Source organism: Portunus trituberculatus, chromosome 31 (assembly GCF_017591435.1).
Source record: "Portunus trituberculatus isolate SZX2019 chromosome 31, ASM1759143v1, whole genome shotgun sequence".
Lineage (NCBI taxonomy): Eukaryota > Metazoa > Arthropoda > Malacostraca > Decapoda > Portunidae > Portunus > Portunus trituberculatus.
This window is the reverse complement of record NC_059285.1, coordinates 24781767-24805445: the sequence shown is the minus strand read 5'-3', so window position 1 is coordinate 24805445 and position 23679 is coordinate 24781767. Positions and strand designations below refer to the sequence as shown.

Here is a 23679-nt window from a genome sequence, read left to right as displayed (position 1 = left end):
AAACTGGTAGTGAACATTGAAATCTCCAAAGATGGAGATCTTCACGAAAGGGTATAGAGACAGAATGTGCTCCATTTTGGAAGTTAAATAGTCAAAGAATTTACTGTAGGCAGAGGAGTTAGGGGAGAGATAGAAAGCACAGATAAATTTAGTTAGAGTGTGACTGTTGAGTCAAAGCCAGATGGTGGAAAACTCATAAGATTCAAGAGCGTGGGCACGAAAGCAAGTTATGCCAGGTTTGGAATGAAAATGAGGATGGAGAAAGTAGAGGGGAACAGAAAAGGGGCTACTGTCAGTTGCCTCAGACAGCTGTGTTTCGATGAGGAAAAAAAGATGAGGTTTAGTAAGGGAGAGGTGGTTTTCTTCAAATTGAAAATTAGATTGAAGACAGCAAATGTTGCAGAAGTTAATGAAGAAAAGTTGAGAAAGGTGTCAAGACATTTTGGGTTGCAATGAGAAAGCAGTCCAACCTGGGGACATTTTTGTGGTAAGTGTATGTAGTTTTAAGAGAAGAATGAGAGTTGTCGTTAGAGTGCAGGCTGTGACTGCCCCCCTGAATTGTGAGACACATAGGAAAATGTTCAGCGAAATCATAACTAGCTTTAATGGAAGGTTCACAGCACCCCCTGAACTATTGCTATTACACCTCGCTGAGAGTAAATTATTGTTTCGGTAGGTGTATACTACCTCCTCCATGTCTAGGTATGTCTAGGTTTGTCCAGGATGTCTTTCTGGCAGAGGTCATGTTGACCCAGATCAGAAGAGACACTGGTCAGCATAGGGGGTGAAATAGACTGTGTTTCACTTAGTATTTAGTGCAGGAAGTGCCATCCATGTGTGTGAGTGTGCCATCCGTACAGTGAAGTTTTTGTGGTGTATCACCAAATATATGTACTTAGCCTCAGCAAGCTTGTTTTAAGTCAGTTCCCCTGTGATTTGGTGGCCCTGTGTGAGAATTCATCATCTGTGACACCACCAGCCTCCATACTTTTCCGCCACTGCTTGCTATCTGCTACCACATATTGTATAATTCTAGACTGCTACACCAGCTCCCTAACAAAGGTAGAACAAGGACTACTACTCAAATTACTTAATCTTCTCTGGCCCCAGGCTTGACCCAGAGCTGAGATATCAGTAATATTTACATTAATCTCTTCCTATATCACAGTTCACCTATCATGCCGCCAGTAAAATCATAGATTTTTATAAATATTCAATGTAAATTAACACCATGGTTTCATAGGTAAATCACAGGTTTCTGTGGACCATCAAAATTAAAATTTCCATAAAATTTGATGATTTCTCTTCAAAAACATTTTATAGCATAAAAGAAAAGTAATAAATTAATAATTAAAAATAAAAATACAGTACAGTAGTGTAATTTAGACACTAATTTAAAAATACTAAATGAACCATGTTGGAAACAACAGATGGCTAAACAAAGAAGTGTTTATACTGTGTGGAAAATGAAGCTTGGGTGGCATCAAGGCATGGTTTAGTTTTCCAATATGATTTCATTCATGTCACCAATGACCAATGAGAGCTTGCTGTTATGTATACTGGGTGCTGATTGGTTTAGTGACTACAGCCTCATTTCCCAGCAACATAGCTGTAAGCATCCCTACAGGAGTTTCTGATACAAAAGCTTTGCTCAGGAGAAATCTCAAGTCACCTGCACCATCAAGATCAAGATCAAGATAATCATATGCCATTCAGTTCCTATACTCTATCATTCAAAGCATCTTGCAGCATCTTTATTTGTGTTGTGTAGTGTTATTTCAGATTTTTCTTTTGTCAAATTTTTACTTTATTTAAACATCCTGCACCTTCTAATTCTGGCAGTGATTTCAAGCAGCAGAGGAAGATTCTTGCAATAGTGAGGATGAAATTCCTTGACATGCTGGGAAATGTTTAAAACGTATTAAGGAATGTAGGAAAAGTTTATAAGTGTTAAAGAAAAGGTTTATAAGAGTGTGTAAAGGCTTATGAAAGTTTTTATATACTAAAGAAAATTACAATGCCCTCATAAATCACTAATGAATACTGTTTCTACTTCACAGATTTTTACCTATTGTTGGTGGTTCTGGAATGCAATACCTGCAATAGATGAGGGATTACAACAAACATAAAATAAATAAAAATAAATTGATAAGAAACAAACAAACAATCACTCCACAAAACAAAACCCAACACTCCAATGACAAGATAGCCTGCACACTTGCCTATTCACATAAAGATCTCGTATATCTTCCCATGTGGACTCTCAAGCCCCACGTGTTTCAGCCCACACACTGTGTGTACACCAGCCTGACTTTAATTACTTGCAATCAGTCTCTATGTGAAACTTGGCCTCAAAGACACAACTAGCCTTCTGGGGCAATGGCCAGACATTTCCAAATTCTGAAATATACCCCCATAAATCTCCTCACAGACTTGCACATATCTTTTGTGAGTGGTGGACAGTAACTGATTAGCGAATGCCTGCTCGCTCTCTCTATAGGGCATGAAGGGAGGAGGAGGAGTGAGGTACTAACCACCTAACCACTCATGCCACTCTGCTCTCCTCCCTGCCTCACTCATCCCTCTCACTCTTTATGATAAAAAGACAATTAGCTTCCAAATGTAATCAAGCATTCTAATCAACATGGCTAAATTTAGATTGCACAAGCAGCAAGCCTCATCTCTTCACTACCATTATTATGATTTTCAAAACAAGGGGACAATTAACCAATGAAATTAAAAGATGATTACAAACTTTTCATGCGTGATGAGTTAGGGTTTGAACATCTGTTTCACACTTCAGTCAGCTTGTCATAGACTTGCAATATGAACTTCTTTTCTATTTCTTTCTGAAAAAATCTCCTTTCGTTACAGTGGGCTTTACTGGCACCTGTATAAAGGTCTTGGGATGTATTACTATTTTTTTCTATTTGTTCTTAAGTCTATTGTAGGATTTACCACTTTATGATTGGACTTTCAGGAAGCAATCCAGTCATATGTCAGGGAATACCTGTATTTTTTTTTTTTTTTTTTTTTTATGAAGGGAAGAGAACCAGCAAAGAGCAAAAAAATGAAAAGATAAAAAAAAAGGCCCACTTGAGTGCTGGCTCTCTACAAAGGGAAAAACATCAGCTAAAATTAGGGAGCAAATGCCTCAATACCTCCCTCTTAAATGAAGACAAGTCGTAAAAAGTTGGAAATATAAATGCAAGGAGGGAGTTCCAGAGTTTACCAGTGAAAGGTATGAATGATTGAGAGTTGGACAGAATAGGGATGAGAGGAAGAAGAAAGCCTTGTGCAGCAAGGCCGCAGGAGAAGGGGAGGCATGCAGTTAGCAAGATCAGTAGAACAGTTAGCATGAAAATAGCGATAAAAGATAGAAAGAGATGCAACATTTTGGCAGTGAGATAGAGCCTGAATACCTACAGTTAGTCAGAGGAGGGGAGTTGATGAGACAAAAAGCTTTAAATCCCACCATATCTAGTAAAACAGTGTGACTGGAACCCTCCCCAAACATGCTAAGAGTACTCCGTACAGGGGCGGATAAAGCCCTTGTATAGAGTATGCAGTTGGAGGGGCAAGAAAAACTGGCGGAGATGCCTCAGAACTCCTAACTTCACAGAGGCTGTTTTAGCAAGAGATAAGGTGTGAAGTTTCCAGTTCAGATTATAAGTAAAGGACAGACCGAGGATATTCAGTGTGGAGGAGGGAGACAGTTGAGTGTCATTGAAGAAGAGGGGAAGGTTGTGTCAAATTGATAAATGGAGGAATTGAGGTTTTGAGGCATTGAAAACTACTGGATTTTCTCTGCCCCAATCGGAAATCTTAGAAAGATCAGAAGTCAGGCATTCTGTGGCGTCCCTGCATGATCTGTTGACTTCCTGAAGGGTTGGTCGTCTCTGAAAAGACGTGAAAAAATGTAGGGTGGTATCATCAGTGTAGGAGTTGATAGGGCAAAAAGTTTGGTTAAGAAGGTCATTAATGAATAATAGAAAAGGAATGGGTGACAGGACAGAGCTCTGAGGAACTCCACTATTACCATAACAGATTTAGGAGAACAGTGGCTGTCTACCACACTAGCAATAGAACAGTTGGAAAGAAAACTTGAGATAAAGTTGCAGAGAGAAGGATAGAAGCCATAGGAGGGCAGTTTTGAAGTCAAAGCTTTATTTTTATTTATTCTTTTTTTTATGTAGGGAAGAGGGCCAGCCAAGGGCAAAAAAATGAAAGTTAGAAAAAAGCCCACTTGAGCGCTGGCTCTCCAAAGAGTTCAAAGAGTGCCAAAAATCCGTCTTGCATTAGAGTTGGACAGAATAGGGATGAGAGGAAGAAAAAAGCCTTGTGCAGCGTGGCCGCAGGAGGAGGGGAGGCATGCAGTTAGCAAGATCAGTAGAACAGTTACCATGAAAATAGCGATGAAATATAGAAAGGGATGCAACATTTCGGTGGTGAGAAAGAGACTGAAGACAGTTAGTCAGAGGAGGGGAGTTGATGAGACGAAGAGCTTTTGATTCCACCCTATCAAGCAAAGCTGTGTGACTGGAACCCCCCCAAACATGTGAAGAGTACTCCATACAGGGACGGATAAGACCCATATACAGAGTAAGAAGTTGAAGGGGCGAGGAAAACTGTCGGAGACGCCTCAGAACACATAATTTCATAGAAGCTGTTTTAGCAAGAGATGAGATGTGAAGTTTCCAGTTAAGATTATGAGCAAAGGACAGACCGAGGATATTCACTGTGGAAGAGGGAGACAGTTGAGTGTCATTGAAGAAGAGGGGATAGTTGTCTGGAAGGTTGTGTCGAGTTGATAGATGAAGGAATTGAGTTTTTGAGGCATTGAAAACTACTAGATTTTCTCTGCCCCAATCGGAAATCTTAGAAAGATCAGAAGTCAGGCATTCCGTGGCGTCCCCGCGTGATCTGTTGATTTCCTGAAGGGTTGGACGTCTCTGAAAGAACGTGGAAAGATGTAGGGTGGTATCATCAGCGTAGGAGTGGATAGGGCAAGAAGTTTGGTTAAGAAGGTCATTAATGAATAATAGAAAGAGAGTGGGTGACAGGACAGAACCCTGAGGAACACCACTATTAATAGGTTTAGGAGAAGAACAGTAGCCGTCTACCACAGCAGCAATAGAGCGGTCGGGAAGGAAACTTGAGATAAAGGTGCAGAGAGAAGGATAGAAGCCGTAGGAGGGCAGTTTTGAAATCAAAGCTTTATGCCAGACTCTATCAAAAGCTTTTGATATGTCTACGCAACAGCAAAAGTTTCACCGAAATCTCTAAAAGAGGATGACCAAAACTCAGTAAGGAAAGCCAGATGATCACCAGTAGAGCGACTTTGACGGAAGCCATACTGGTGATCAGACAGAAGATTGTGAAGTGACAGATGTATGAGAATCTTCCTATTCAGGATAGATTAAAAAACTTTAGACAAGCAAGAGATTAAAGCTATAGGACGGTAGTTTGAGGGGTTAGAACGGTCACCCTTTTTAGGAACAGGCTGAATGTAGGCGAACTTCCAGCAGGAAGGAAAGGTAGACTGACAAAGTTGGAAGAGTTTGGCCAGGCAAGGTGCAAGCACAGAAGCACAGTTTTTGAGAACAATAGGAGGGACCCCATCAGGTCCATAAGGCCAGCAAGGGCATGGAAAACATCATTACGAAGAATTTTGATTGTAGACATGAAATAGTCAGAGGGAGAAGGAGAGGGAGGGACAAGCCCAGAATCGTCCAAGGTGGAGTTGTGAGCAAAGGTTTGAGAAAAGAGTTCAGCTTTAGAGACAGAAGAGATGGCAGTGGTGCCATCAGGATGAAATAAAGGAGGGAAAGATGAAGAAGTGAAGTTATTTGAGATGTTTTTGGCTAGATGCCAGAAGTCACAAGGAGAGTTTGAGTTTGCAAGATTTTGACATTTTCTATATATATATATATATATATATATATATATATATATATATATATATATATATATATATATATATATAGAAAGAGTGTTTGGCAAGTTGAAGAACAGACTTGGCATGATTCCAGGCAGAGATATAAAGTGCGTGAGATTCAGGAGATGGAAGGCTCAAGTACCTTTTGTGGGCAATCTCTCTATCGTGTATAGCACGAGAACAGGCTGAGTTAAACCAAGGTTTAGAAGGTTTAGGTTGAGAAAAAGAATGAGGAATGTACGCCTCCATGCCAGATACTAATACCTCTGTTATGTGTTCAGCACAAAGAGATGGGTCTCTGACACGGAAGCAATAATCATTCCAGGGAAAATCAGCATAATACCTCCTCAGGTCCCCCCAACTGGCAGAGGCAAAATGCCAGAGGCACCTTCGCTTTGGGTTATCCTGTGGAGGAATTGAAAAAATATGACAAGATACAGAAATGAGATTGTGATTGGAGGAGCCCAACGGAGATGAAAGGGTGACAGCATAAGCAGAAGGGTTAGAGGTGAGGAAGAGATCAAGAATGTTGGGCGTGTCTCCAAGACGGTCAGGAATACGAGTAGGGTGTTGCACCAGTTGCTCTAGGTCATGGAGGAGAGCAAAGTTGAAGGCTAGTTCACCAGAGTGGTCAGTGAAGGGAGAGGAAAGCCAAAGCTGGTGGTGAACATTGAAATCTCCAAGAATGGAAATCTCAGCGAAAGGGTAGAGGAACAGAATGTGCTCCACTTTAGAAGTTAAGTAGTCGAAGGAATTACTATAGTCAGAAGAGTTAGGGGAGAGATAAACAGCACAGATGAATTTAGTTTGAGAGTGACTGTTAAGTCGTAGCCAGATGGTGGAAAATTCGGAAGACTCAAGAGCGTGGGCACGAGAGCAAGTTAAGTCATTGCGTACATAGACGCAACATCCAGCTTTGGAATGAAAATGAGAATAGAGAAAGTAGGAGGAAACAGAGAAGGGGCTACTGTCAGTTGCCTCAGACAGCTGTGTTTCGGTGAGGAAAAGAAGATGAGGCTTAGTAGAGGAGAGGCGGTGTTCCACAGATTAAAAATTAGACTCTATCAAAAGCTTTTGATATGTCTAATGCTACAGCAAAAGTTTCACCAAAATCTATAAAAGAGGATGACCAAGACTCAATACGGAAAGTCAGATCACCAGTAGAGCGACCTTGACTGGAGCCATACTGGCAATCAGATAGAAGATTGTGAGGTGACAGATGTTTGAGAATCTTCCTATTCCAGATAGATTCAAAAACTTTAGACAAGCAAGAGATTAAAGCTATAGGATGGTAGTTTGAGGGATTAGAACGATCACCGTTTTTAGGAACAGGCTAAATGAAGGCAAACTTCCAGCAGGAAGGAAAGGTAGAAGTCGATAGACAAAGATGAAAGAGTTTGGCCAGGCAAGGTGCAAGCACGGGTGCACAGTTTTTGAGAACAATAGGAGGGACCCCATCTGGTCTATAAGTCTCCCGAGGGCTTAGGCTAGTGAGGACAAGGAAAACATCATTACAAAGAATTTTAATTGTAAGCATAAAATAATCGTGTAACAAAGCTTTTGTCCTTGGGTTGAAACTGTTATTTCTTATTTGCTTATGCCTAGAAAACATGAAAAAAATACTTATATTCATTTCTAATTTTGCTTTTGTGTCCAGGATAATGACATTTTTTAAATTTACCCATTTTCATAGGGACAAAGTGGCAAATTTGAAGTTTGACTTGAACAAAGTAGATACAAAACAACATATAATGCAATAATGGCATTTATCTATTCTAGAATTACACCAGTGAGACAATAGACACATTAGAAATGAGTAGTTCTTCTAGATTTACGCTTATACTGTAGATTACTTTCACGAATCAGCCCCCAAATGTAGTCTCCCATCATGTTTTCATTATAAGACCCTTGGTAGCAGCGTTCAAAGTCCAATATATCCTGGTGGAAGCACTCCCCCTGCTCGTTGGAGTACGCTCCCATGTTTTCCTTAAATTTATGAAGATGGGCATCAAGGATATGGACTTTAAGGGACATCCTGCAACCCATCTTGCCGTATTTTGTCACCAAGTTCTCAACAAGCTCCACATAGTTTTCGGCCTTATGATTCCCCAAGAAGCCAAGAACTACTGTGACAAAGCTGTCCCATGTTGCTCTCTCTGTCCTTGAGAGTTTTTTGGGAAACTCGTTGCACTCAATGACCTTTTTTATTTGTGGACCAATAAAGACACCAGCTACAACTTTTGCTGCAGACAACTTGGGGAAGAAATCTTGGAGGTACTTGAAAGCTGGGGACTCCTTATCTAGAGCTCTGATGAATTATTTCATAAGGCCCAGTTTTAAGTGGAGTGGAGGAAACAGTACTTTTCTGGGATCCAACAATGGCTCCCATTTGACGTTGTTCTTCCCCACATTAAACTCGGTTGAGGTAGTGTGCCATGGTATCTCTGCTGTCCCAAAGGCAAAGATAACAAGGATACTTGGTAAAGCCGCTTTGGAGACCCATCAGGAAAGCCACCATTTTGAAGTCTCCTATAACCTCCCAATGGTACTCCTCATATTTCAAGGCATCTAACAACATCTTGACACTCTTGTATTCCTCTTTGAGCTGGACAGAGTGGGTGAGGGGGAGAGATGGGTACATATTCCCATTATGAAGCAGCACTGCTTTGAGGCTTCTCCACGAGCTGTCGATAAAGAGCCGCCACTCTTTGAGGTTAAGGGTAATTTCAATTGCCTCAAACAGACCGGTCACATTGTGGTAAAAGCAAAGCTCATCTTGACGGTGAAAAAGCTTGAAAAATGCTGGTGACACTTTCTCTGACCTGATATCTGCACACTCTCATCTAACAAATTCCACTGTTTGAGTCTCGACATTAAAAGCTCGCCATTTGACTTCGTGAGGCCAAGATCTCTGATCAGGTCATTGATGTCTTCTTGGCTGGGGTAGTATGGATTCCTCTCATCAGTTGCGTCTCTGAACTCTGGATCAGTGTCTTCATGTTCTTATATATATATATATATATATATATATATATATATATATATATATATATATATATATATATATATATATATATATATATATATATATATATATATATATATATATATATATATATATATATATATATATATATATATATATATATATATATATATATATATATATATGTACAGTAATTGCCCGCGTATCCAGATCATCACTATCACTCACTAGCGCGTGAGCGATCCCTCGCTCCCACTAGGCAGCATAGCACTTAAGCGGTATCACAATAAAACTTTTTCCATCGTCTTCAACGATTTCCATTGGTTTTTTACTGTTCTGTCAATTCTTTCCGTCGTCTTGAGCCAGACGGAACACACAGATTTCCTGTAGCGTCAATTTTTAGCCAAATTAAGATCTATGGTTTCTAACCAAAACTTTTATAATAAAATTTATTTTCTTGCTAATTGGAATGATGGTATAATCTCAACTCAATAGCATCTTCATAAGTAGATGTAAATATATTTGTGTGTATTTACCTATTTGTATTTACCTATTTGTGTATTACAGGGCCCGAGCTAAGCTCTCTGTGTCCTGTCTCCTTGTCGATTCCTGTCATATCTCTCTTTCATCTGATTGACACACACCGCGTCAACGACATCACTGCTCAGTTTATTCCACTTATCAATGCTACGATGCGGGAAACTGTATTTTCTCTCGTCATTTAGACAGATGTCTTTTATTAGCTTTTTTCCATGTCCTCGGAGATGATTACTTGTGGTCACCTTTATCAACTCTCTGTCCAGTATGTCAATCTTGTTCACCAATTTATACATAGTTATCATGTCTCCTCTTGTTCTTATCTCTTTTAATGTGGTCAGCCCTAGCTTCCTCAGTCTTTCCTCATAGTCTAACTCCCTGAGTCCTGGTACCATCCTTGTTGCCAGCCTCTGTACCCTTTCTACCTTCTTCACATTTTTTTTCATATGCGGTGACCAGACACAAGCTGCATATTCTAACTGGGGTCTTATTAAGGTACATAATATCTTCTTCATCATTCCTTCATCTAGGTAGTGGAATGCAAGGCCAATATTTTGAAGCATGTCATATGTTTTCCCAAAAATCTTGTTAATGTGTTTCTCTGGTGACAAAGTGTTTTGCACGGTTACTCCTAAGTCTTTCTCCTCATTGGTCTCTTTAATTTTCTCATCACCCAGCCTGTAATCCCTGTTTAGTCTGTATCTACTTCTTCCCATTTTCATAACATGGGTCTTGTCTATATTAAATTCCATCTGCCACTCCTTACTCCACTCATACATTTTATCAAGATCTTCCTGTAACTTGTTACAATCTTCCACATTCTTTACTCTCCTAATAATTTTACTATCGTCCGCAAACATGTTCATGTAACTGTCAATTCCTACTGGCATATCATTAACATAAATCAAAACATGATGGGACCAAGCACTGACCCTTGTGGACTCACTGGTTACCTTCTTCCACTCGGACTTCCTTCCTCTCACCACTGTTCTCATTTCTCTTCCCACTAAGTAATTTTCCATCCATTTTGCTAGTTTATCATTTACTCCTCCAATCTTCTTTAGTTTCCACATCAGTCTATTGTGTGGTACTTTATCAAAGGCCTTTCTCAAGTCCAGGTAGATAGCATCCACCCATCCCTCTCTATGTTGTAGTATGTCAGTCACTCTTGAATAAAAACATAATAAATTGGATACGCACGATCTTCCTTTTCTGAAACCAAACTGTCTTTCACTCAGAATGTTTTCACTTTCTAGATACTCACTCCACTTAGCTTTAATTACTTCTTCACATACCTTGCACAATATACTAGTCAACGATACTGGTCTATAATTTATCGGTTCCATTCTACTACCATTCTTATATATAGGCACAATGTCAGCTCTTTTCCACTCTTTCGGGACTAATCCTGTTCGTATGGAGGTTTCCACAATATCAAATACGGGTTCAACAATTGATCCTTACATTCATTTAGCAACCTCCCAGATATGCCATCAGGCCCCATTGATTTATTAATATCCAGATTGCTTATAATTTTCCTTACATCTTCCTTAGTAACCATGATGTCCTGCATTTGCTTTATTTCTGTAGGTCTTCCTCCCATAAAATGCTCCTCCTTTGTAAATACTTTGCAAAAGTTGTCGTTCAAAATTTCAGCTATATCTCCAGCATCCTCATATACTTCTTCCCATTTTTACCTTTACTATTGCCTCCTTATATTTAGTTTTCCATTTATGAATTTGTAAAACATTTTTGGGTCACTATCACAGTTTTCCACCACCCTCTGTTCATATTCCTTCTGTGTTGTTCTCCTTACTTCAACATATCTATTCCTTGCTGCTTTGTAAACTTCTCTTGATAATACATCACTGTTTTTCTTAAGTTTCTTCCATGCCTTTTCTTTGTTCTTTTTTTGCTTCTTCACAATTTCTATTAAACCACTGTTTATTATTTAAAGTCCTCGTTCTGTAATATGGCACAAACTTTTTCACAGCAGAGTTATACAAATCCATAAATTTATCGTATTTCAATTGCATATCCCTTTCCTGGTATACCACGGACCAGTCAATTTCATTAAAGAACTCCCTTATATTGTTATAATTTGCCCTAGTATAATTAAATTTTTCCTCCCTGCGTTCCACAATCTTATTCGTGCTTAATTCCGTATCCAGCTCAAAGCTTAGGCCATCATGATCGCTTTTCCCCAAGGGACATTCATGTTCAATTTCCTCTTTTAGAGAGATGCCTCTGGTAAATACCAAATCCAACCTTGCTGCAACATCTTGTCCCCTGGACCTTGTTGTTGATCTCACCCACTGTGTCATCAAGTTATTTGTTACTACCTTTAACAATTCCTCTGCCCACTCACCACCAACAATTCCTCTGCCCACTCACCACCGTTCACCACTTTGTAGTCTTCCCACACTATTTCTTTACAATTAAAGTCTCCGACTATCATCACTCTATCCTTTCTGATGAGTTCTTGCTTCATTCTGTCTAGAGTATTTCTCATCACCATTTGGTACTGTTCATATTCCCAAGCATTGGTTCTGGGTGGTATGTATACTGTTATAATATCAATGTCCCTCTTGCCATCTGTTATAAGCATACTTATCACTTCCTCATTTCTCTTACTATAGTTCACCTCCTTCACTATCAGATCTTCCTTAGTAAGAACCATGATACCACCACTTCCTGTATTTTTTCTATAATTTCTCCATACTTTGTAGTGTTTTACAACAAACCAGTCTAGCTTTATTTTGGGCCTTAGCTTTGTTTCCACTACACACATTATGTCCGGTTTGTTATTTCTTAGGTAATCCATACATTCTAGCCTCTTAGACAGAAATCCATCTATATTCGTGTAAGTCACTTGTATTCCATTCCTATTCTCTTTCTTCCATGTAATGTCTATTCCGTCTGTTTTATCCACCACTTCTTTAGCCTCCCATTTCTCATCCTCCAAAAAAACTTGGTCTTTTCCTCCTCTGTTCTTTCGTCATTCCTCTCTTTCACTTTAGTTACAAGCTCTTTCATTTTCATTTGCTCATCCTGTGACATATTTCTTCTTATATAAATTGTTTTGGTTTCCTCAGAGTCCTCAACAAGGCCTCAGCTGCCACCTGAGAGTTTAATTTGAGTTTTAATGGTCTATTCTTGCCTTCCTCAAAAGCTCCTAATCTCACACTTTCTTCTACCTCAGCATATAGGTCCTCTTCTTCCACAGAGATCTTGTTCAGTAAAGACATAATCCTGTCATTTTCCTTATCCCTCCTGTCCTGCCAGTTCCTGTTAGTTTCTTTCCTCAATCCTATTATGATCACACATTTTTTCTTTTCAGCAATATCTCTCACCACATACTCATTTTCCTTTAGTGCCTTTACCATTTCCCTCTGCGTAATCCCTTTATTTTCCTCTTCCTGCTTTTTCACTATCCCTAAAGGACCTTTGTGCCTCCTGATGTTCATGGTTCACTTCTTTCATCCTGGTATCAATTAGATTAAGGCATTCCTCCTTTCTCAAGTCCCCTTCAGATATTTTCATCTCCATTTCCAGGAGTTTAGCCTTCATCTCTTCACATTGATTCCTTAGTTGTTGGTTTTCTTTCTCCATCTCTACTTTTTCCTTCAATAGCTCTTTATTTGCTATCGTTAACAAATAGATCTCTTTTTTGAACGAATCATTCTCGGCTAGGACTCTATCCAGTTTTTCTTTTATGGACAAAATGTTTAGGAACTTACTTTCCTGTGCCTGAACTCTTGCATCCATATCTAATTTCTCCACTCCTCTTGGCGTAGTTAAAAAACCTTCAAAGTCCCGGGCTTGTCTAGACACCATATTTGTTATCGTCAGCTGATTACGGCCAAAACAATCACCGCCCACACTCTCCTCTCAGGGACCTCTCTCCATATCCCTCACTTTCAACACTATGCGACAGTAGGACATTAACAGGACACTAACTTAGAGGTACCCGGGCCCTGTAACACCATAGGTATTTTCCTTCTTCCCTTGTGTGTGTGTGTGTCCTCTCTCAGCGTGTGTGTGTATTCACCTAGTTGTAATTTTACAGGGCCTGGGTATCATACTCGTGTGGCCCTGTCTCCATATCTACACACATCCAACTTTCCTTTAAAACTATGCACACTCCTTGCTGACACCACCTCCTCACTCAAACCATTCCACACCTCCACACATCTTTGTGGGAAACTATATTTTTCACATCCTTCAAGCATATTCCTTGGCTATCTTTTTACTATGCGATCTTGTAGTTCTACTTAAGTTTTCCTCTCTCAACATCATTTGCTCATTATCCACTTCATCCAGTCCATTCAACAGTTTATAAACCTGTATTAAATCTCCTCTTTCTCTTCTTTGTTCCAAGGTAGGCAAATTCATTTCTTTTAATCTCTCCTCATAGGTCATTTCTGCCAATTCCGGAACCATTTTGTTGCCATTCTCTGCAATCTCTCCAACTTCCTTATATGCTTCTTTTATAAGGGGACCAGACCACTCCAGCATATTCCAATCTTGGTCTAATTACCATACTAATTAATTTCTTCATCATATCTTTATCCATATAATGGAAGGCTAATCCAATATTTTTTTATCAAATTATATGTTTCTCCAAACATCTTATCAATATGAGCCTCAAACTGCCCATGGTCTTGTATTATCACTCCCAAATCCTTTTCCTTTTCCACCTTTTTCAACACTACTTCTTCACCCATCTTATATGACCCTCTTGGCCGTCTTCCACTCTTTCCCATCTCCATCACATGACTTTTGCTCAGATTAAATTCCATTTGCCACCTCTTGCTCCACTCCCAAATCTTATCCAGGTCTGCCTGTAAAATTTCACAATCTTCTTCACTCTTCACACACCTACACAACTTCGCATCATCTGCAAACAAATTAATATAACTGTTTACTCCTCTGGCATGTCATTTATATATACCAGGAAAAGTATTGGTGCCAGCACTGAGCCTTGTGGGACTCCACTCTCCACCACCAACCAGTCCGACCTTGCATCCCTTATTACCGTTCTCCATCTCAAGTAGTTTTCCATCCACTTTAACACTTTTCCTTTCAGTCCTCCATAAATCTCTACTTTCCATAACAGTCTCTCGTGAGGTACCTTGTCAAAAGCTTTCTTTAAATCCAAATATACACAGTCCATCCATCCCTCTCTCTCCTGTATTTTGTCAACCACTCTTGAATAAAAGCTCAGTAGATTTGTTACACATGACCTCCCTTTCCTGAAGCCAAATTGATGATCCGATAATAACTTGTGATCCTCCAGGAACCGTATCCAATATTTCTTTATCACCCTCTCACAAATCTTACCGACCACACTTGTTAGAGACACAGGTCTATAGTTAAGAGGCTCCTCCTTACTGCCTCCCTTATAAATGGGCACCACTTCAGCTCTCTTCCACTCTGTGTGTGTGTGTGTGTGTGCTGCTGGTTCTTGAAGGCGGCAAACTCGGTACTGAGACCAGAGACCGTTGCAGTCAGATTGTCCACTTTGGCGGCTAGTGCACTCACCACTGCCATTAGCTGCTGGGTAGCATCGGTGCCAGGCAGTTCCTGAGTGATGCCTGCCTAGGACACTATGTTTAGAGGCACAAGGGGCACTGTAGCAGTGCGCTGCGACAAAGGTGGTAACACGGCAGGTGTGGTTGAAGTGCCAGCGGTAGGGCAGGAAGGCTGGGACAGGTGAGGGGCAGCGGCCGTGAAGGAGGGGTTCGTTGCCCATGCATTGGTCTGAGGAGGTGGAGCCTGGCGGAAAAAAAGCCAGGGCCAACTCACCTCATCCGTGGCAGGCTCCCTTTGGGGCCGAGGCCTGACAGTGCAGAGGGTGGAGTGGGCGTTGTGGTCACCCCCACAATTGCAGCAGTGAAGAGGGATTTTGGTGCCCTCCTTGATCTTATCCAGGCACTGTGCTGACTTATGGGGGCCAGCACAGTACCTGCAGCAAGGGGCAGACTGGCAGCGCCACTCCTTGTGTCCCCAGCGACTACAGTGGCGGCACAGGTTAGGTTCAGGTGTATACCGCTCCACAAGCCGACGTCCAAGGCCCAGGAGATTCACCTCAGTGGGTACCTTGCCTGTCACCACTCCCAACAGTTGGGGCCTTGCCATCTGCCCCACCATCCTCCTCTTCATCCCATGGAATCCAGCTGGTACCTATATCAGGTTGACATTGATGTGGGTCGCCACTCCATGGATAATAACAGGGTGAGTGCCATCATCACCAGGGCACTCCATAACCAGGCCCAGAAAGCCCTCACTCACCAGGGTGGCGTAAAAGGAGGAGTCAGTACTGACCATTATATAAGGCTGGTTCCGTCCCTCCTTGTAGAGTGGCTGCAGGTCTGGGTGTTGTTTCAGCAGGGCAGCAAACCAGCTGAAAAGCTCACTGGCTGTCTTCCCAAGGCCAGTAGGGAAGAACAGACGATGCCTTTGTTTACGGTCCGAGGTGGCCAGGGCAGGTTCATCTCGACAGGGAATCTTGTCAGCAGCAGCATTTCCCTGGTGTTTTTCCTTGCCAGATGGTGCAGGACAAGGCTCCTCAACAATCTCTTATGTCCTCTAGGGCTGCTACGCCTACCTCCACCTCAAAAGTGCCTGCGACAAGCATAATCCTTTGTGCTGGGCCCACGTGGGAAGCAGCAGGCTTTGTGGCGGGAGGCACCACCAAACCCAGGCACAGACACTTATTTTCTGTCTTCTTCTGGCTTGTTTCTGGCTGGCAAAACGGGCCTAGACCTCCCTTAGTAGCCACTGAGTAGGCGTGTTCACTCCAAATCACTTCTGATTTTCTCTTGTAGGGGCTGCAACTCATGTTATTGTTGTTGTTGTTTTCGGGCTTCGACGATGCCACAGATCCTATGAGCCCCGGTGGAGGCCTGTGAGGTGATCACAGGCGGGGTAGTTGTCCACACTTCTTCAGGAAGACGCAGGTGAGGCGGAGAACCGCAGCTTGGTGTGAGGAGTGGACGCCCGCCACTGCCAGCAGGGTGAGCAGGTCAAAGGTAGACACACCCAAGGCAACAAGGTGATCATGAAGCACAACACGGTGGGAGTGGAAGCGGGGGCAGTGTAAGAGGAAGTGTTCGATGGTTTCCTCGACCGTCCTGCACTAGGGGCAGTAGGGGTCCGGTGATAGACCACGGCGATGCAGGTGTGCTGTGAGTCTTGTGTGGCCCAGACGGAGGCGGGTGAGTGCTACATCTAGGGTGTGGGACTGTTTTCTGACCCAAGGCTGTGGAGATGAGTCGCTACGGTAAAGGCCCATAGAGGTGACTCGGAGTGCGTTGTTGAGTGAAGAGTCCCAGGATGAGTGGCAGAGGCGAGATATGAGCCGTTTGGCAGAATGAAGCTGGAGGGGTAGGGGGGTAATGTTTACATGGGTTAAGGCCATCTTGGCAGCAGCATCCATCACCTCATTCCCCCGGATGCCGCTGTGGGAAGGCACCCACTGGAAGGTGATTGCAACTCATGTAAACACAGAGTAATAATTTTGACGTCCTTCCGACTCAGCGGGGAGGACGCAACTGTATATGTGTGTGTATATATATATATATATATATATATATATATATATATATATATATATATATATATATATATATATATATATATATATATATATATATGTAATTTTTAAATCCAGATATATTCCATCAGCCCAACCATCTCTTTCCTGTATTACATCTATCACCCTCGAATAGTAACATATCAGGTTTGTCGTGCATGAACGCCCTTTTCTAAAACCAAATTGACACTCACAAAGTATGTCATTTTTCTCCAAGAAGTCTGTCTATCTATTCTTCACCACCCTCTCACACATCTTAGCTACCACACTTGTAAGTGACACTGGTCTATAGTTCAATGGGTCTCTCTTGTTACCTGATTTATAAATTGGGACAATGTTAGCTCTTTTCCAGTCTTGGGGCACTACACCTTCCAAGGCTTAATGAGGCATCAATTACTTCACAAACTTTTTCTGCCAGTTGCTCCCTGCATTCTCTTAAAATCCATCCTGATACCCCATCAGGTCCCACAGCTTTTCTCACTTCTAAACTCCCCATCATATTCTTGATCTCCTCCACAGTTACTTGAAACTCCTTCATAATCCCTTTCTGTTCCATTACCAGTGGTTTGTCAAAAGCAGTCTCCTTTGTGAATACCTTCCGAAAGCATCCATTCATAGCCTCTGCCATTTCCTGGGATCCTCACTGCATACTCCATTTACTTCTAAACTTTCAATACTTTCTCTATTTTTGATGTTGTTGTTCACATGTCTGTAAAAAGCCTTGGTTGGTCTTTACATTTATCAATTATATCCTTTTCTTGTTTCTTTCTTTCTTCTCTTCTAATCAACACATATTCATTTCTTGCTCTTTTGTAACTTTCCCACTGCTTAATCCATCTTTTCCTTCTCCACCTCTTCCATGCATCCTCTTTTCTTGTTCTAGCCTTTTCACATCTATCGTTAAACCAGTCCTGCTTTCCAACTTCTCTATGTTGTCTTATTGGTACAAATTTTTCTCACCTTCTTTGTATATTTTTATAAATTCCTTCCACTTTTCATTTGCTCCTTAGCACTCTTGAATTTCATCCAATTTGTCTCTTGAAAGAATTTCTTTAGGTTTTCAAAATCTGTCTTGGCATAATTCCATCTTCCCACTTTATATTCTTCATTTCTTCTAGATTTCTCTTCATCTATCACCTTGAACTCCAAAACTGCATGATCACTCTTTGCTAAAGGGCACTCCACCCTCATCTCCTCAATGACCATTGGCTCTGTACTAAAGACCAAGTCCAGTCTTGACGATGCTCCCTCTCCTCCAAACCTAGTATCTTCTTTGACCCACTGAGTTAACACATTTTCCATTGCCAGTGTCAATAGTGTATTTCCCATGTTGTCTCTGATCCTCCATTGACCAGTCCTCCCAACACACCTCTTTACAATTAAAATCTCCCATCATTATAGTTCGTTCACAGCCACCCAACATTTCTTCCAGACATGTTCCTGTATCACTTATCATTTCTTCATATTCCTGTACTGACCATGCATTTGTCTTAGGTGGTACGTACACCACTATGTAGTGCCTCTTTTTCCTTCATTAGTTTCTGCTCTGATCTTTAGCACTTCTGCCTTTCCCATACCTTCTTTCACTTGATCCACCTTTATATCTTTTTAACCAGCAACATCACTCCTCCTCCCATCTTACCTACTCTATTTCTTTTCCAAACATTATATTTCCTTCTCCAACCATCATCAGGTCTTCTCCTCTCTCAGTTTTGTTTCAGTAAGACCCACAATATCTGGGTTCTTGTCCCTCAAGTAATCGTTGAGTTCTAAAATCCCGATATCACTCCATTTATGTTGGAATACATTACATTCCGCTCATACGTAAGTTTCTTTAGTCCTTTCTTACTGTACTTTTCTGGGTTATGAACTACTTCCTCAGTCTCATATCCAAGATTCTCCAGAAAAACTCTGTGTGTGTGTGTGTGTGTGTATATATATATATATATATATATATATATATATATATATATATATATATATATATATATATATATATATATATATATATATATATATGAGCTGCTCAGTTGTTTATGAGTCTATTTTTTGATAATTAAATAACCATTCCATCAGGAAGCTATTTTTAAATGTCTTGTGTGATTGTGTCATAGTCTGACTCACACCCTACACAGTACTTGGCCAGGAGTCAAGTAGGGAGGTGTGTTATTTAGCTCTCTAATTTTGCCTGACAGGTATAAGTTGATGAGAATTTGAATGAGAAACATCAACAAGAGAAGACAACTAGAAACAAACAAACAAATGTGTCGTTGGGAGACAGCTGGACTTTCAATTCTGGCATCCTCTCTCCCCTCTGTCATGCGTGTTATCTCCCCCTCCATGACCCTGCCTTACCCCATGCCTCACTGCCAGGCTTCTCCACCATTTTCTCTATATCATAAGGCTGTTATGATCTTTTCAAACTTTTTTTTTCTTACTGCCTTCATCATCATAACTTTATATGACATAGTTCTCACAATAACGCTATTACAAAATTTTTTTGGGGAGACAAAGGTAGAAAGCTGTACCAGACAAACAATAAATACTTCACTACCATTATCTTACTTCAACACACTAATAATGACTCAGGTAGTGTCCAGTTCTGAAGTGAAACAGCAGATTGCCATGACGCTGCTGATGGCACCTTCCCAACCCTCACATTTCCTAGAGAAGTAGGTATCTAATATGTTATCATTCTATCATTCTCCAGGAAATCATTATTGTATAAACAATCATTTAATGTACTTTCATTCATTGTTTTCTTACCCATTTGGGTTATGTACATGTATCCGGATATTTCACGTATCCGCCAGGGCCTTGGCTGCTATAATTCGGATATGTGAGCAATTACTGTAAATATATATATATATATATATCAGTGTTTTTCTTACCTTCCAGAGTTCTTTTGCAGAATTCGCAGGTGAAATGAGGTGCCCTAGGTTTGTCCTGATCACTGACAGGCATGCCGAAATATGCATTGTAGGCCTTGCGCATTTTCAGTGATCTTTCCAGAGTACTTTTTAGCTCTAGTTTTGATAAACTCGCCACAGACGTAGCAAAATGTATCTGCCGGATGCTTACATCCTCTGGATGCCATGCTTGATGAATGAAGATATTAATGACTGATGACGATCGACTTGTTTACACATTAACGGTTAAAATTAACTGACCTGTTGAGCATGTGTGTGTGTGTGTATAGATTGTCACCTTGAAGTGACATGGGCCTTTGCCTTTTAGCGGCCCTGAGAAAAGGTGCTAAATCCCACCTGTTGAGCATATGTTCCCTGCATTTATACTGCCATATACGTTGCAAGAATGTTCTAGAAGTTCGTGAAATGTTTGGAAAGAATAGTTTTGAAGGTTCTGGAGTCTAGAAAGTTCTTTAATTTTTTTTTCACCAAATTATTGTAAAATCTGTCTGGATTGATGGGAATAATTGAAATTTGCCTATTATAATAGGCTAGTTTCAAAACATCGCTGGCCAATTTATAAAAATCAAAGTTTAAAGAGAAAAAGCATTATATTCTTTGTTTTTTAGATGAAAGGAAATAGAAAATAATATTAACTGACCAAAGACAAAAAAAGTCAAAATTTTGTTACATTGTATACAATCAGAGGGAAGAGGAGAGGGAAGGACAAGACCAGAATCATCCAAGGTGGAGTTATGAGCAAAGGTTTGAGAGAAGAGTTTAGCACAAGAGACAAATATTGGAGGGCTTGCAGTACCTAGTATGACATTCACCATGACTTTAAAAAACAACAACTTATAAATAGATAAATGATGTAAATGCAAAATAAAAGCATAGTTTTCTGCTACTCTTATTAAAATCAAGGTGATAACACAATATATAGATTGTAAGTTATTGATAAGTATCTACTAAGACTTACAAGAGCACAGTCCTCAAGATGTGATGATAATTAATAGGACCATGATATGTCACATTGTGGCGTTTATAGGGGTACAAGCGCAGTACAGGATACGAGGATATACTCTGCATATCACATAACACAGGCCAATCAAAACAGTTTATACTGTAAAGAGAGGCCTGGCTGTTGTGCTCCTCTAGCATGGGTGCTATGGTACTCAGGTGCTGCAGGAGTGCATTGCTGGCTGGATCCCCTGAGGAAGAATGGCACTATTAAGGTTTTTATATATTTCAAACCTACAAGTATTATGCATTTGTAGAATACTTATGTAATATTTGTTTTAGTTTCAAATAAGCAAACAAATAGATAAATCAATATGTGATTGAAATTGAAGTAAAAATTTCTGCTAGTCTTATCCTAATGAAAGTGACAATATGATGTAGGCTATGAGTACCTGCTTAGATTTACAGCAGTATAGTCTCTGAAATGCAATAACAATTTAGGTGTCTATTTACTCTCTTTGCATTATCTAGATCTTTATGTATAAGAGGTGGCATTCATGAATGCAGCAACAAGAAAAGCAAAAATAATATTCTTACATAAACACTTCTAAATGATCTGCATTAAAACATCTCAATACATATGTTGCCAACTTACCAATAAATTGTATTTTCTTATTCAAAGTTGTAATTTTCTACATATGTAGTTTTATTTAGGATATTAATTTGTTTATAAACTTAATATATGTTACCTTAGCCACTAAAACCCTAATGGAAGTTGATCAGCATCCCAGACTGTCCTGCTATAATAGTCTTTCTTATCAATTCAAACTAGTCTTGTTGTTCTTCACATATCTTGTATATTTTTATAAGTTTCCTCATCTTAGTATCCCTTGACTTGAAGTTTTACTTTCTAGATAGCCCCATTAATAGACAATGGATATTTGACATATGCCAGAGGGGTGTTTTCTCAACAGATCATCAAATCGGCAGGCAAAATTTTCTACCTTTCATATTCTTTCATATTATGGGTCATATATTACTTCATACTTAGCACATTTTATTTCATATCGTTACTCTCAGGAATGATTGCCAAATCTAAACATCATATTAAAACCTTTGCAAATACATAATTAACAGAAATATGATGAGTTTAAGTGAAAAAATAGTGTTTGCATTGTAATCCTTTTAGTTTATTACAATAATTTGTAGTAACTTAGCAATAATTACTAAAGTAAACTATCCCATATTGTAAGAACAAAGTTTTCTGAATGTGATAAATTTACATTTCTAATAAGAGGTTATATAAGCAATAAATGTAAAAATAAAAGTGAAAATTATGAAGTTGATTCTTAATTATTATTAAGAATCAACTTCATAATTTTTACTTTCATTAAACCTTTTACTGTACTATGATGCACTCTCGCTTTGTTTACTCTCAATGGAAGCTAAAGTCAGGGGTTAAACTTGTTATAATTGGTTCGCTTAACGAACGTTTTTTTAGGAATGTGACCCCTTCGTTAAACAGGGGTTGCCTATATAATATTCTTTTGGTTGCGCTATAACAAAAACACGTAAATCAAACACGCATAAACTGAGTTACCTGTATATATGTATACAGTAAGTCCTCGTTATACGTAGTTCTTTATCCGGTAAATTCACAGTAACGGTATTTGGAAATTACTACCCTCGATTCAATATATAGTAAGAAAAATTCACAGATACAGTATCTGCTCATGTCATCCGAGAGAGCCCAGAACGGGGGAGCAGGGGTGATGATGTCATCCATGCCACACCTCCCTGGCATTCACAGTACTGACTTTAACTTAACCACCCTTGGAGCCTGTTATCTCTTCCCCTCCCACATCTTTTTTAACTGCATTACTTATTACTTATATGCATTACTAATTAAATGAATAAATGGAATGTTAAAGGATCTATTGTAAGCACAAATATATTCATAATATGGCAAACATTTATAGCCCACTACCAGCAGCGAACCATGCAGCAATTGATAAAGGGCACAGATGGGTCTGGCAAGCCTACTATCAGAGAATGGTGGAAGTTGTACAACATCAAGCATGCCTTAGATAACATTGTCATTTTGGGACGAAGTGAAGACGCCTACCATGAACTTGGCCAGAATGCGTACATGACTTCCCTGGCTTCACTGAAGACAAAATTGGTGCAATCAGAAATGACATAGTAAATCTGTCCCATAGGGCTAGTTTTGATGAAGTTGGTGATGATGTTCAAGATCTTTTCAAAAGCCATGCTGAACCTCTCTCAAATGATGAACTTATAGAGCTAGACAAAGCATCACAGGAGGCAGAAAAAGAGGGAGACGAGAAAGAAGAACCTGTGCATGACCTGGCCATCAAATCTCTTAGAGAATATCTCAGTGGTATTGAAAAAGCTCTAGAAATCCTGAAGGAACATGACCAAAATTCTGCCAGGAGTATATATATATATATATATATATATATATATATATATATATATATATATATATATATATATATATATATATATATATATATATATATATACGGTTTACGTACGTCACCCGGCTGCGGTTAGCTGCTACAGCTCACTAGACTGTTATTCTGGCAAAAACACCAACTTTGTTACAATCAGTACAGTGGGGATTATAAAACACTCCACAGAGTCCCCACTACTATCACTCACAGCCGACGTAACCCTCAGGTTCTTTCAAGGTCGCCAACAGTGTATAATTTTCCCCCACTGTAAGGGA

At 39.9% G+C, this 23679-nt stretch overlaps 1 protein-coding gene across 4 annotated transcripts in view; it reads right to left on the bottom strand.

Moving 5' to 3' along the window:
* Window positions 1–23679, bottom strand: part of LOC123511349 (thioredoxin domain-containing protein 16-like) — a 548807-nt gene that overhangs the window by 180254 nt on the left and 344874 nt on the right. For 2 of the 4 annotated variants that reach the window (XM_045267153.1, XM_045267152.1), the window contains exon 11: window positions 20947–21178. In XM_045267153.1, coding sequence (XP_045123088.1) covers window positions 20947–21178 — 232 coding nt within the window. Of the gene's footprint in view, window positions 1–20946; window positions 21179–23679 lie in introns of those variants that run through there. The other 2 variants (XR_006676769.1, XR_006676768.1) reach the window with 1 other exon arrangement.